Below are 16,753 nucleotides of genomic sequence, written 5' to 3'. Positions count from 1 at the left end.
GTCAACTACAATGTAAATTACATTAGATATTTTTGGAATATTTAGTGAAAGAAATGACGTAATTTTTTCAGATTATATGTTTTTTTGCAATCACTTCTGAAATAAAAATGAACTTCAAGATGTATTTTTTTCCTTACCTTGTGGTAACTGTTTTGGCACTTACTAATATTTGATGTTATAACTTAATATGCTCATCTAGTGCATATTTAATCTGTTTTAAGTTAGATAATATTAGGCAAACTATATTTTTTTATTAAACTAAAACTGCAGTTCAAAATATCATGGACTCTTCAAGTCATATGAAACGAGTTTCTGATTATTGTAATGTTAATGACATTATTGAACCAAAACATGCCCCCCCCCCCCAAAAAAAAAACCATCAACCTCCTAATATTTATTACGAATCTATAACGTATAATCAATAAAAATATTTCATTCGGTGATTGTTGATCGAAAACTTTGGCTGCTAATCAACTTTTGTTTTTTTTAATTCAGAAGTTTACCGATCGTAACCTTGATAAAAAGTCAACACAGGATCATGTAGCACTTGAATAAAAAAAAAAGTGAGATGATAAAGCGATATTTATTTGTTGTTTTTACTTAATTTGTTCTGGCGATCCCGTTCGTTGATTAAACAGTTGTCAAAAATCGATTGATGTATTAATATTTTTTAGAATCGATTAATACTATCTTTCTTCCACGTTTGTTTGCCTGTCTTTCATCACGGATTTTTCCTCGGACTTGCTCTGTCCGGATGCGTTTCTAACGAGATGTGTCGTGGTTAAGGTCACTGAATACGGAAAAGCTGTCGGCGAATCAGAGTACGCGAAGACAATTATTCAATAGCAGTACATTAATGATATTTCTGATAAAGGACCGTCTTTTAAAATTGTATTGAATAAGAATATGTAGTTAAACATTTAAAAGGGTTCTTAACAAGTTTGATTGATTGATTGATTGTTAGTTGAACAACGTCCAGTGACACATATTTTATGCATGTTCAAGACGATATCAATATCCAGTTTGAAATTGAATAAAAATCATATTGATGGACAAATATTGCCAATCAAATGATCTGGATAAAACAATAATGCGTTGAACATTAGAGTAATGACAATTTAAAACCAAACAGTTTACCTGTGAAAGTCCAAAAATGTCCGAGGTAAGAGCAACACTCTTTTTAAATAGTTCAAAATAAAGATATACAATTTTCATTGTGTTGTTTGGATGTAGGCTCATCGACGAAAACCCTATATCATTATCTATCTTTTGCAAATTCCAATAAGTATGCCCAGAATTGGTTATCAACTGTGTTTGATTTCATTTTCTTCGTTTTGAATTCCATTTGGCTTTTAAAAAAAATTTTCAATTTAGAAATGTGTGAAATTTTTTTGAATAGCCCTATGCCTATATTAAAAAAATGCTATTTAAGGAAAATATTACTCGTCATATAATGAATACATGTTCTTGTGTTGGAATATGAAATGAAAAATCATGACCTAAAGTTTGTAAGCTTGAGTTGAACATTTTTCAAACCCGAGAGTTTAAAAAACTTCAAGAAAACCACATTTGCGATTTTGTTTTATTTTTAAAGATTATTTTCTGATGTTTTGTAGCCGTGGATGAATAATAATTACTGTAAATGTGAGTCAATTGAGACATTGATGTGGAGTAATGACCGAAAACGCAAATTAACAACTGTAGGATATGTTTACTTCAATGGAAGTTTATACCTTCAAAAAGACATATTTCCGAACGTTAAGTTTGGATTCAATCAGAAAATGCTCTTGATAAGCTTACTGCCTGTAAGTAGTTAAGAATAAGAAGTAATTGTAGCGTTCGTGACATATATTTCTTTGACAGAAACTTGATACAAATTGAACATTATTTACTAAAATGCCAAAGATTCAATGTATCTCGTAAAAGTCGGATAGAAAGCATTGGTCTTCCAATCAGAATTTCCACAAACGGTAAATTTCTTTTTAGCTCAGTAGATCAAAACGCCAAGTAAATAATTGATAAAATATGTTTACATTTATATGAAAGGTCATTATTGTAATGATATTCAATAATATTCTTTTTATTCTGCAAACTTATCAAATGATTAAACAGTATGGTCTATGAACTGCAAACAATAGTACGACACATTACCTATTTTATAGGTTATAAGTGCAAACAGTAATGATTATAATTAATTTTTTAATGAGTATTTCAGTTTTTCTGTATAGGCCGTTGTTTTTGATCACATTTGATATAACGAGGCCTTTTGTGCTTACTATGCTGTATGTGTTTACAATGCATTAGTCTACCTCATCATCCTTTTGTCTGGTGGATAGTAGTATAAAAAATGAAAACAACACTATATATTTCATGCGTCCAAAGCGTTTTTCTGGATTAACCTTCACCAGGAACATCAAAGCCGAATATTTGAAAGTCAAGGATTTGTAAGAAACCGAAACAGTTGAAAAGCTATATGACTAAAGAAGGACACAAAAAATAGCCAAATCCATCTAAGGCCAACTTTGCTGGAGGATGTTGAAACCTCAATTTCTTTATAACTTCATATTTCATAAACGGACATTATTACAAAGGTTTGTTTTAAATCATGTCAGTACCGAATACTGACCACTGAGCTGATGATAGCCTCGGTGACTAATAGGCCTTACAAGCAGAGGTATCAAGGCCCCATAAATGGTAATCACGCCACATCTTATGTTCATACGTACTAAAATGTAAGACTGTTTAACAAAGTAATATAGAACCTTAAAATTTCGACCAGACTGAATGTTCTCAATCATATATTGTTAACTTAAAGTTGTTCTTTCTTTTATTTATATTTACAAGTGGAAGCCTTATGTTGAGATAGATGAAGTCACAAATGAGTATAAAGGACTGTCCATTGAACTTCTAAAAGAATTATCACGCAGGCTTAATTTTACGTATGTACCAAAATTTTACATTGTCGATTTTGTTTTATTGTATCACTATTCTACACATTTCAGAAAAGGAAACTCATTGGACGGAAAAATAAAATATAAGATATGATTGAATTGTGATAGGGAAAAATGCACCATCACTTTTCTTATAGATCTTTTACATATTTTTACTATAGTTTTTATAGAAATGAGTTTTAATTTATTTTATAAATAAAAAGAATTTCACTGTCGTCATGTCACCCAAATATATAAGTAGAAAGTGTAAACAATGTACATTCAATTAATGATTTATGTTCTTCTTTAGTAGAGGGTATAAGATCAGTTTTTAAAGAACAAGTGATGGCAGTGGGTGTACCTCATCATGATCAAAACAAGCCAAATTACAGTCAAAATTATAGGGGATCAAGGCAGCAGTCACTGACCAAATGCAAGTTTTGTGGTAAGTCACATGTATTTGATAGGAGAAAATGCCCAGCATACAATGTTGAATGTTTTTATTGTCACAAGTTTGGTCATTTTAAAGAGGTATGTGATAAGAAAGAATTTGATGAGCGAAAGGCAAATTCACAAAACTGGCAACCAAGACAACAATCTAATTCACAAAACTGGCAACCAAGACAACAATCTAATTATAGGGTAGGTTATTGACACACAAAACAAAGGCAGGAGAGACAACACCAAAACAGAAATTTCAAAAACAGAAAAGAAACACACAAAAATGAAAATTTAAAATTACCAGAAATTGCACAGTTGTCAAAATTAAATGGCAACACAGTTCACGTTACAATAAAAGGTAACAACGTAAAAAGTTTGGTTGACACAGGAGCAGCTATTAGCTGCTGCTCAGTAAACTTACTCAAATCTTTAAACATTGATCTTAAACAAATTCAGCGAACAAGAGTTCAAGATGCTGTAGGTGTTGGGGGTGAACACCATCCCATTTTAGGACTTATCCTTTTGCCTTTTACTATAGGAAATATTTCTTTTGTCTATCGTTTTCATGTCTTTTCCAAAATGCAACAGAGTATGATTTTAGGATTTGATTTTCTAACTGAAAATGGAGCAATCATTGATTGTCCCTCTAACACTCTGTTTATCCCAGAGCCAGACACTGATGAAAAACTTGTCCATTCTGTAGAGTTAAACAATGGTTTAGCTCGAACAAAGAGACACATTCACATCAAAGGGTTACATCAAGTTGACATTCCAGTCAAAGTGTCCAATTTAAGAAACCAAACTGCTCTTTTAGAACCCTTGCACACATTACCAAGTCAATCATTAGCTGGGGCAAAGTCCATTGTTCAACTAGATGACACTGGCAATTCTTTCATGAGAGTCATGAATCCTACAGAAAAAACTATTCATTTGCCAGCTAACTTTGTTGTTGCTTCAGTTTCTGCAGTTGACTCTAAATCTATCATTTCTTTAACAGACACTCAAGTTGATAAGAACACTCAGAATTCTAAATCTGATGATCAGTGTGACATCTTAGACTTTGATTTTAGTGACTCAGATCTGTCTGAAGATCAAAAAACTATTCTCCAAGCATTTCTTTCTAAAAATAGACGAGTTTTTGCCAAAGATCTTAGTGAACTAGGAAATACAAATCTATACAAACATACAATTGACACTGGTGATGCGCCACCAATACGAAAAAGATTTTACAGACAATCTCCACCAGTTCTAGAAGAAATGAACAAACAAATTGACAAAATGCTTGAAAACGGTATCATAGAAGAGTCCATCAGTGAATGGGCTGCACCTGTAGTCATGTGCAAAAAGAAATCTGGGGAACTGAGGTTCTGTTGTGATTTTCGCTCCCTTAATAAGGTGTCACGTCCCAAGTTTTTTCCTTTGCCTCGCATTGAGGATGTTCTTGACTCCTTAGGGCGCTCACAAGCGCAGATATTCACAACTTTAGATCTTTTGTCCGGATATTGGCAATGTCAGTTAGACCCAGCCACGGCTCATAAATCTGCTTTTGTCACTCCTAGTGGAGTTTATCAGTGGAAAAGGCTTCCTTTTGGTTTATCAGCAGCACCATCTTCTTTTCAACATCTTTTGACTCAGGTTCTTCATCGTCTCAATTACCAGATTGCTCTAGTCTATGTAGATGACATACTTGTCTTTAGCAGAACATTTGAAGAACATTTAAAACATCTTCAGCTTGTTTTTGACAGATTGAAAGCTGCAAATCTCACACTTAAACCAAGCAAATGTCAGTTTGCACGAAAAGAAGTCATTTATCTAGGCCATAAAGTTTCTAAGAAAGGTGTTGAAGTTGACAAATCTAAAATTGAAACTGTAGAATCTTTTCCTGTGCCTAAAACTGAAAAACAGGTCAGAAGTTTCTTAGGTCTCTGTAACTATTACAGAAAATTTGTTCAAGGATATAGCCATATTGCAGGTCCATTGCATAATCTGACTAAGGACAATGTACCTTTTGAATGGACAGAGGATTGTCAAGTTGCTTTTGATAAACTCAAGAAGACTCTGATTTCATCTCCTATTCTTGCTTATCCTGACATGTCGAAAGACTTTATTCTTACCACTGATGCCAGCGGCACAGCTATTGGTTATTTTCTTGCTCAATTAGATTCTGAAGGCCAAGAAAAAGTTATAGCTTATGGTGGTCGAAGTTTAACGGAAGCAGAGAGGAAATGGTCAGCTAGTGAGCATGAATGTCTAGCTATATTGGAAGGTGTCAAAACATATCATGTTTACCTAGCATACAAACATTTTAAAGTGTATACAGATCACAATGCTCTAAAATTTCTGAACAACATCAAACAATCTACTGGTCGCTTGGCCAGATGGTCAGTTTTGTTACAAGGTTATGACATGGAAATTTTATACAGACAAGGTAAAACAAATGTCGTTGCTGATTGTCTTTCTAGACGTGAATATCCAGTCACAAAAGAATCTGATATTTCTGAACCTGAAGATGTCATACCTTCAATTCATGCTATTGACCAATCTGAAAATCCTTTTCTTGAAGTTACTTTTGTCTATTCTGATCAGCCTCAAAGCACATCACCTTTAGTTGCAGAATTAACAACATCTGATATCATACCCATAGAAATAGGCAAACTTCAGAGTGAATGTCCAGATTTTAGTCTCATATATGAATATGTTAAAAACAACACACTACCAGATGACAAGAAAATAGCACAAAAGGTTGTCCTAGAGGCAAGCCAATATATCATGCAAGATGATGTCCTGTATCATCAGTACCAACCAAGACAAAAAGGTTTAAGAAAAATCAAAAGGTTCATTAAACAACTTGCATTGCCACGTACACTTAGAAATGATCTAATGAAGGCATACCATGATCACGGACACTTTGGTTTTGATCGGACATACCAGTCTATTCAAGAAAAGTACTATTTTCCACGCATGTACCAAGTAGTAACAGAGTACATTAAAGGTTGCGAACCATGTCAAAAAGCAAAATATCCACCACATTCCAAAAGAGTTCCAATGACACCAATGCCAATTACAGATACATTTGCTCGATGGCACATGGACTTTATTGGTCCTTTTAAGAGAGAGACAAGCGAAGGACATCGCTTCATCTTAATCATAGTAGATTCCTTCAGTAAATGGGTAGAATGTTTTCCAGTTAAGTCAGAAAGTGCAGCAGAAATTGCCTCTGTATTGCACAAAGAGATATTTACAAGATTTGGAAGCCCAGTATCAATCTGTACAGATCGTGGTCAAGGATTCATGAGCAAGCTTGTTGCAGCAGTTAACCACATTTTTAATGTCAAACATTCCTTTACAAGCTCTTACCATCCTCAAACAAATTCAATTGCTGAGCGTACCAACAAAACCATCATACAATGCATTAGAACTGTCATTAATGAACAACAGTCAAACTGGCCAGAACTACTGCCTGGTATTCTAATGGCTTTTCGCATGACTCCATCTGCTTCTTCAGAGTACTCTCCATTCTATCTTGTTTTTGGCAAAGACATGAACCTTCCTTTTGATGTCAACCTTATCCCAAGGGAAGATCTTAACAAAAACCTGAAAACACATATTGATAATATATTGGACAACTTGAAAATAGCTAAGGCAATAGCTACAGAAAACTTAAACCATGCTCAACAAAAGCAGAAAACAAATTATGACAAACGTACAGAATTGCCAAAATTTGAAGTAAACGACCAAGTTTTAGTATTTACTCCAAAAGTACCAGTTGGATATTCTTCCAAACTTTACAAGAAACAAGATGGACCATTCTACATTGTTGACAAAGGTTCGAATTACACATACAAATTGCGCAGATGTAGCGACCATAAATTACTCAAAAGTATGATCAATGCAAACAGGCTAAAACTATACCACCCACCTGATCACAGACAAAATTTAAATGCACCTCCCACGGATGTGCCTCGTCCAGATTTACCAATGCCAGTTCAGCCACAAGTACAACCTCAACAGAAGGCACAACAAGCACCTATTGTTGATGATGATGACAATGATGCAGATCCAAAGGATCAAAATGATGACCAGGAGTACCCAATAGAAAGAATTATTAGGTCAAGGACAATTGACGGTCAAAAACAATATTTAATAAAGTGGAAAGGTTACAGAGGACTTACATGGCAACTTGCCAAAGATTTAAGTGATGACATTATCAATAACTTCCATGCTACAAAAACACAACAGGGGAGAAGACGCAAACGCCCACAAAGGAATCCATGTTTTGTATAGCAATTTTGAAATTTTTTCTTCCATTTGACTTTCATGAGATAGATTATTACATATATATATATATAACTTTTATGGTAGTGGATTTTTACAATTTTACATATATATCTAAAACTTCATACATTGGTCACCTATCTATCTGTGAAACATTATATGAGGATGTTGGCATAACTGAACACTCTTACTATAAAATTCTTTCTTTGCTTTCTGTGTAATGTTTGTTAAAAATTATGAGCCTATGCTCATGTTACTTAGTGCTAAAAGAGGCATGCAACCTCTTACCCAACAAACATTTCACATTCTATCAATTTCCTTTTTCTTTGTTTTCTATAGGAGTTATAAGTCTTGCCAGGATTTTTATATGGTTGTGGATAATGATATGTGTGTCAGCTGACAAGGTGCACCAGATACAACGTATCAATTATGGAGTAGTGTTTGAGAGACAACCAAATTTACTTTCGGGTCGTGAAAATTGGCTTCACACTTTCAAGATTCCCCTTCCTAGCAAACAAACTGATGATCACTTTGAACAATGTGATATTACACATCAACATTGTTACATTTTAAACCAAGTCTTATCACAACTTACTGCAATTAGAACTCAAGTATCATCAAATGTGAATCACACAGTCGAGGTTATTCATAAACTTATTCCACATATTGATATTGAAGACAAATCCAATACAGAATCTAGACTAAAGCGTGGACTATTTGACTTTATTGGTTCAATTTCCAAATCTTTATTTGGCACAGCAACTACTGAGGATGTAAATAGATTAGCAAAACATGTAAACATTTTAATCAGAAGAAATAATGAATTTGCAAAAGATATTACACATCACGATAAATTGTTATCATCATATATGTCAAAAACAAATAAGAGATTTGATAATATCATAGTTGGTATAAAAAACAATTATGAAGGTATTCAAAATATCACTAAAGAAACTGCAAAATTCATCTCACAATTTGAGAAACTAAGCATCAAATTGTCAAAATTTTTACTCAAACAAATGAATGAAACAGCTGAAATTAATAAGTATCTAGAAGAACTCAAAATAGCTGTCCATGAGTTAGTTAAAGGCAAATTATCACCATTTTTAATTTCACCACAAAATCTCAAACGTACAATTCAGCATATTCAATCTATCTTAAATGACAAATTCAAAGGTTTTTACTTAAATAATGTGAACCCATCATATTATTATTCACAAGCTAATATTTTATATACTAGACATCACAAAAATTTATTCATTAGCATCAAATTTCCAATTACTACATTTGTGAATCCACTCACTCTATACAAAATAAACTCATACCCTGTACCTATAAATACAACCAGCAATCACGCAACTCAATTATTAGATCTCCCACAGTACTTAGTAATTACATCTGATAACAGACAGTATGCAGAATTATCAGATGAATTTGTAAAAACATGTTCAGGAATAGATACACTGTACTGCACAAAAACTTTTCCTTTACTTTCATCTGTTTCACCAAGTTGTTCCTTTGCACTACTGTTCAATGACAAAGAAAGCGTACATTCAAATTGCAATTTCCGATTCCTTACAAATATCATACAGCCAGCAGTCATAGAAATAACTGACACAAGTTTACTTGTATACAAAACCAAAACACTTGCTTTTGACTGTCCATCAGGTCATAAAATTGAAAAAGGATGTTCCTTTTGTATTATACATGTTCCATGTCTTTGTTCTGTAAAAACAGATTCGTTATTTATACCTGCAAAAATAGGATTGTGCGATAACAATACAAGTACAATGACTATAGTACATCCAGTAAATTTAGCACTTATTCAACACTTTTTCTCATCCGAAACTTATAATTCGATATTAGGTGACACAACTTTTACAGACCCAGCAGACATTACACTTCCCAACCTTCATTTTTATAACCATACATTTAACTCAGTCATTGCACAAGACAATAATTTACACTTAAGCCTGAAAAGAATAGCAAAAGCAGCAAAGGCAGACAGAAAAATATTTACCTCATTGTCAGAACCATTACTTGATGGTGAAATTGATATCGACGATTCTTGGCCAAACACAAATGAGATGATCTCACTAATATCTCTTGTGTTATCAATACTTTTGACGATTGCTTGCATTGTACTATTTAACAAAGTTCGTGCATTGACAACAGCACTTATACTGTTACAAAAAGCTCCATCATCAGCTGCATTTGTGACACCACAAACACCACCAACATTTCATTACATGCAATCACCTATATCAACAACTCAAAATTATTATTCATTATTATCACCACAGTTAAATCAGTGGCCATCAATAGTGTTGTCAGCAATCACAATTATCTCATTTGTTGGAGTATTGCATTACTTATATAAACAAGTATGCACAAGACATCACACTAAAATCATACTTGAAATCAGCAATGGTTTAACATGCTTGACAATACCAGTTGTTAATTTACCTTTATGTCCATCAGATTGGGATATTGCAACACCAAATAACATAACAAACATGAGAATATCTGGTACTTTTTATAAAAAACTACATGTTGAAATGTCAGGCTTAAGCATAGTCAATGTTCACACAAAACAACAAATCAAGGTACCTGACACATTTACAGTCAATCCAATTAAAGCAAAAATGTTGAGAAACATTTTTAAATCACCATTCACATCATACATTTTAGTTGTACACAACAATTTTTTCAAGGTTGTTTATTGATTGCCATAGTAATGTGAATTGCCTCAATATGAACACTGGTATGATACAATTCTTTCAAAGATATACCTCTTTAATCAAATTTTACATTGTGTGACATAAAACATTTATATTCGAATTGTATGCTGAAAAAGGGCACAATATCCTATTGTATTCATGTGACTTGTTGCAAATATGTATTTCAGAAGTGTATGTTGACTTGATCCCAGAGGGAAACTTTTAAATATTTGGATACTTTATACTTTATTTCTTATGTTCTTTGAGGACAAAGAATCTTTAATGACGGGGATATTTGTGATAGGGAAAAATGCACCATCACTTTTCTTATAGATCTTTTACATATTTTTACTATAGTTTTTATAGAAATGAGTTTTAATTTATTTTATAAATAAAAAGAATTTCACTGTCGTCATGTCACCCAAATATATAAGTTAATTTTAAAAGAGATTATGTAAAATACCAGAATTAGACAAAGAATTAAAATAGCTATTATTTGACATTTTCTACAAAAGATTTACAAAAGCTGGAAAGTAGAGTTTATTATATTATCTATTAGCGATAGCAAATATTATGTAACCTTTGACTATATGTTGGATTAGCATGTCCGGATTAAGACCACGCTATCATAGATTTTAGCTCTTAGGTGACATGGGGCCAGTGACAGGGTTTATGAGATATTTTCCTTTGTGTATATAATTATTTTACCTAATTGGGCCTCACATGGGAATGAAACAAAATTTGTATTTTATGAAATTGTGGTCACTTGAACACTGACCAGCAATTAATAAAGATCTATTATTTTACAAAGAATTGGTTTTTCATTCCAGGTGAGTGTAACTTTAAGTTTTATAAGTTGATATTTTTAAAATGAATATTTTCATGTTTTATGCATTGATATTTTAAATGATAATTCTCTAGATGTTAAGATATTATAAACTAAAAAGGGTATAGATGCAGTCGTAACAGCTTATTTGAAGTTAAAAGTATTTTTACAATTACAGAATTTTCTAATGTAAATAGTCATGTTTTAGAGACAAAGTCTTTATGTTTCCTATTATTGAATTTAGCATTTTATCCTTCTTTTTAATAATTAGATAATTGCAATGTTTAAATAACGCGACTTTGTCACATATTTTGATATTTCATAATGTTTAAGTATTTGAAAGAAAAAGACTTACTTATTTTAGTCATTTGCTTTATCGTGTAAATATTATTTAGCGTCGGTATTTTTATTGAGTTATTTAGTAGTTAATTTGAATCTGATCATAAAGCGCAAGTAGTTATGGTACGTTTCATTCCATTTTTTATGTTGAAAAACATAGCGGTATTAAGCTGTATTTAACAGAGTTATCTCCACTTTTAAGAATAAAATAAACACTGCGTCAAATGCAAAATTAAGAATGTGCATTTTATTCACCATGAAGGCTAAAAGGTAACAACCAGAGTTGTGTATATTGATTTAGTAATTAAGACAGTTTAAGTATGTATTCGAATCATGTATAAATGTTTGTTTTAAAGTCAGAACTAGAAATGAAAATAAAGCGCAATTCTCTCCTTGTAGCCATATACATTTTTATTGTTCAGATTCCATTGTTGTATATAAGTATTATGTTTTTATACTCTTATGTTTAAAGTAATTATGTTCTGTTTACACTTCATTAATTTAACTTAGTGTTAAAGTAAATAATTTGGTTACCATGGCAACACTTATCAAAATTCAAAAAGAGGCCCTTGTCTCACTCATGTTGACATTATTTGGCATCAGCACAATAATTTAATTGAGCTAGTTAGCTCCCCCATTTTATCTTAATTGTTTTATAATGCGAATATATATGTTCCATCGTTATATTATTCTGCATTCAATTTAAATGATTATTGTTTATTTCAATTATATATGTATGAACTTATTATGTATTGTTATCATGTAAGTCACTTGAACACTGACCAGCAATTAATAAAGATCTATTATTTTACAAAGAATTGGTTTTTCATTCCAGCTATTATAGCCATATACCAACAAACAAACCAAAACGAACTATTCCACGTTCACAGAATATTCAATCGGACTGAATCAATCTAGAATTGTTTCAAAGAACTTTAATTGTCGAAAAATGTACACTTCATTCGATAAGATAACATGAATTTAAGGTATTAATTTAAAGCTTATCACAAATCTGTCTCACAACTTGATTTTTAGCATTGAAAAATTTTCAAAAACAAAGCAAAATGAAAAGAAAGAGGTAAACTGCGTTAAAAATGTGAAAAAAAAATAATTAGCTTGTATGCCAATCCCATTCATATTCTGTAGCTATGAATTGATATCGCCACCTGATGGAAAATGGGGCGTGGCATCTGGCAATAACACTTGGAATGGTTTGTTTGGACAATTACAACGACGAGTGAGTATGAGTATTTAACACAATATACTTTGATAGAATCAAAACAATATAAGGACATAATATAGATTGAGGGAGGGAGAATGGTTTGTGAAGCAACAAGTTGCATTCGTCAACACAAAATTTCTAAAAAGTGAAAACTTCCTGTCTTATTTAGTGATTTTCAGCTTTCTGGACTTGAATGTTTACTATTTCATGTTTTGTGATTTTCAAATTTCCAAGTCTTAACTTGCAAAACGCAATTTATCATACTAGTTTTTATTCCTCTAAAATCTCTGGTGTTTCTGAATAATTGAAATAATGAATTGTTACCGGAACCAAGTTCTAAACTCCCCTCAAAAAGTGAAAACAACTCTTTTATTTATGCGTTCGAAGCGCTTTTTCGGATTTACCTTCACCAGTAACGCTTAAAGCCAACTATTAAAAAGCCGAGGTGTATACGTACCGAAACACTTAAAGAGCTATTCATGGTAACAAATAAAAGCTGAGGGAAATTACGTGAACTTCAAAAGAAGCGAGACCGGTTGCGTCGACAGGGTAAGCGTCTCCTACTATGCATGCATCACCCGCCATGCGAATCCACACTGTCTAAATGTCACAATCGGTAAAATTACAGATTGAACGACTGTTCTGGTATATAAAGATCTAAGACTGCGAAAACATGTCGCTCGTGAGTTGAGAGATAGACATATCGTATCGGTCAATAATAACATTGACTCGAACTTTCCCCTTACATCAAAATGTATGACTTTGATCCAAAATTGTAAAATCTTCGCGAGAGCTTAACTGAAAAACAAAGAATAACTATTACTTAGATCATAATGAGGACAGCAAAACAATGCGAGTATCGATAAATTAGATATGTCGCATGACTCAATTGCAAAATTTATGTATCAGCTGTTCGATACAATTTGAAGCTTTTTATATATATAGTACTTATGCTCTCTCACCATGACTCACAGCTGAAAAAAGGAAGTAAAAAACCAATGTTTTTGTTTTTTATTTGAAAAAAGTCTAGATTGGTACATTTTAAACAAATGCTGGCAACTTTGAAATCCGAGACAATTTACAATGTATAAACTATACAGATTCAAAAATAAAGAGAAAAACAATCAGAAAAAAATAGAAAAAAACCAAAATGATTATTATCTTAACGGTGACAAGACAGAAAAATGCAATCTTGTTAATGTGCAAACACACTCTATTGTACTAACAAATGTTATTAAGGTTATACGATCATTTAATTGCTGTTTGCTGCGGCAGTAGATTTAGTTGCAGCGCCACTAGTTATAAAATTGTTGTTTGTGTTATATTAATTTTTTTTTATGAATTGCCAAAGACAAAACTTTAATTAAAACATGTTTTCCAGGAAATAGATTTAGTAGCAGCACCTCTAGCTATAGATGCACACAGAGAAACAGTATCAGATTTTACACTGCCTTACTATTACGAAAAATCAGGAATTATCATAAAAAAACCAGATCCATCGTACTCCACAAAATTGTTTGATCCATTAAATCCTATGGTTTATATCTGTATTGGGATTTCTCTTCCAATAACGACATTTTTTCTGTTTCTTTTTGAAAAGTTTAACCCGTTTTACAGAAACGTTGCTGGTAGAATGAAGATCAGAGGACTGCATCATTTCTCTGATTCGTTCTTTTACATGTATGGAGCATTATTTTGCCAAGGTAAGTTTTCTATTTTTATATCTTCAATACAAAACTTTTTAATATGAAAAAGTAAAGAGTTGTCCTTCTTGGTAGCAACAACCATCTTCATATATCTAATTAGTATTTTATCGTAATATTTTAATTACATGTATAGCAATAGAATGATGTATTTTGTTATCTTACTGGTAGAAACAGAACATTATTTCAGGTGGAGAACATGTCGCAGCTTCTTCAGCAGGAAGGACACTTCTGAGCTGCTGGTGGTTATTTTGCATCATAATGGTGGCTCATATAGTGGTAATTTCGTGGCTTTCTTAACAGTTACAAAAGAAACATTACCTTTTAAAGACGTAGAAGGATTAGTTGAACAAAGTGCCTATAAATGGGGTACAGCTGGCGCCACTATATTTGAAACTATCTTAAAGGTATTTTTTAATCCAAAAGATACATTTGAAAATAAGATTGTGAACTTCCTCTCTTCTCTTTTTGAGTGGTTTTCTCAAAGTGGGATTACGTTTTAAAATATTAAGAAGCTCGATGCAGTTATAAAATTGTAAGCACATGTTTCCAGTTTTTACAATTTGGATTGAAAAAAGTCAAATTCAATATTATATGACTATGAATGAAGAATTAAATATTGCAGCAATACAACAACACAAACAACCGACTATAGACATATGCATCTAGAGGGCAACATACGGTTAATAAAAATAGAACGGTTTCTATGTAATTTATCAAGCTCTAAATCAGCCGACAATTGGATTGGATTTAACAGACTGAGGCTATAAAAAATCTACGACCAACTCCAAATTCCCCAAATTTACGGACACATTGACATATAGTGGAGTTAAACGTGGCTTTTGATATCTTAACGCTCTCCCTTTTGTGTTCCCAATCAGTGGACAAACAAAAGATTTGTAAAAGAACATACAAGAAAAAATTAGAAACAGAAATGCATGTTTCCCTTGAATAATAAAATAATTGATAACACAAACACAAGTATAAAAAAACAAAAATAAACAATATCATACCGTACCAAGTGAGTCATGGTACCAAGGCTAGACGACAAATATTGCAATCCAATACCTTATACAAAAGCAGGATAGCTGATAACATTTAAGTAATAAATTGGAGTTCTTTTATAGGGGATGTTTGGTTCATATATATTAACTAAAAGAGTCTTTATGTTTATGCATTTTCGATGCGATTTCTTAACAAATATATCATTTTCTCCCTCATAAGTCATATATTATTTAACGATACCAATTGAAGTATAAATTACAGTGTGCCCTCTGTTTCGAAATCTGTACAATTGAAACTAAACAATAACATTAAAATACATGGCACACAACTCATTAATCATGGATGAGCATAAGGATCATATGACAGGTCCTATCTCAGTACCCGCCTCGGCGTTCTCATAATAGCATGTTCGCGTGCTGTGTCGAACCAAAAATTTGAAAATTAAAATTTTGGTTAAGCATGCACAATTAAGGAGTATTAGCAAAAACGGTTGGCTCAGAGTCGCAATAATGTATCCAGGTAGGGTGACATTTCTTCCTATGTTCTGTTACTTTGAAGTGTTTATCTAGTACTTTGAAGCAGAGTGAATTCATAACTCATTATCATGTTATTGTCTTGATATCTTGAATATGGATGTAATATTGGTCACTGGACGTAAAACTTCTATGATTATATCTATTAATTTCATGCAATTTATGACCTAATGTGTCTTTTAGTATAAAAAATGATATAATTTGTGCAATGTCATAAGATTACACCGAATTCATTGTTTCCAAAGCCCTTGTCTGAATAATTATTATATGAAGATTTCTAGTAGACTTAATTAATTCAAACTTATATAATTAGCATGTGTAATTTACGTGTTATTTTTACAGAATTCGGAGTTACCAGAACGCAAAAAGATTTGGAATGGCATATTAAAATTTAACCAGAGTGACCCATCAGTTTTAAGTAGTGACCCGGCTGAACAAATACGTAAAGTTAGAGGTGGCAAATATGCATATATTGGGGACCGGACATATCTAGATATGGCAATAGGAGAGAGTTGTGACATGTCAGTGATATCACCTGCCGATTTTCATACACTGCTGATAGCGCTTCCGTTGCCGAGCAATTCTCCCTTTGTAAAAGTATTTTCTGATGAGTAAGTTTAAGATTTCGGTTTTACAAGCAACTGAACTGTTGAAAGCCACTTGTACATGTATGAATGAGTTACTTAACTTCTCTGTATTTTGCAATTATTTTGCGTCCCTCCGCTCGCCGCATGTGTTTTACTCCAGGACGGACACCGC

At 32.5% G+C, this 16,753-nt stretch overlaps 1 protein-coding gene and 1 long non-coding RNA gene across 2 annotated transcripts; both read left to right on the top strand.

The window, feature by feature from the left end:
* Positions 1-2,850: 2,850 nt before the first annotated feature.
* Positions 2,851-16,494, top strand: LOC127704386 (uncharacterized). Its single transcript, XR_007983244.1, has 5 exons — positions 2,851-2,939; positions 12,678-12,768; positions 14,135-14,456; positions 14,647-14,863; positions 16,337-16,494. It is a non-coding gene; the product is annotated as an uncharacterized LOC127704386 (long non-coding RNA).
* Positions 3,195-12,349, top strand: LOC127704385 (uncharacterized). The gene is made up of 2 exons (XM_052208423.1): positions 3,195-3,375; positions 7,986-12,349. Exons 1-2 carry the CDS (start codon positions 3,276-3,278, stop codon positions 10,370-10,372), a joined length of 2,487 nt encoding a protein of 828 aa, XP_052064383.1. The 5' UTR covers positions 3,195-3,275; the 3' UTR covers positions 10,373-12,349.
* Positions 16,495-16,753: the final 259 nt, after the last annotated feature.

This window comes from Mytilus californianus, unplaced genomic scaffold (assembly GCF_021869535.1).
Source record: "Mytilus californianus isolate M0D057914Y unplaced genomic scaffold, xbMytCali1.0.p SCAF_6, whole genome shotgun sequence".
Classification (NCBI taxonomy): Eukaryota; Metazoa; Mollusca; class Bivalvia; order Mytilida; family Mytilidae; genus Mytilus; species Mytilus californianus.
The sequence above is the reverse complement of the archived record's forward strand: the minus strand, read 5'-3'. Positions and strand labels throughout refer to the sequence as shown.

What these genes read in the sequence shown, in the direction of transcription:
- LOC127704385 (XM_052208423.1), top strand. Translation starts at nt 3,276, where the DNA reads ATGGCAGTGGGTGTACCTCATCATGATCAAAACAAGCCAAATTACAGT. An exon ending in GACCAAATGCAAGTTTTGTG is followed by an intron (nt 3,376 to 7,985) that starts GTAAGTCACATG and finishes TGTTTTCTATAG; the next exon opens with GAGTTATAAGTCTTGCCAGG.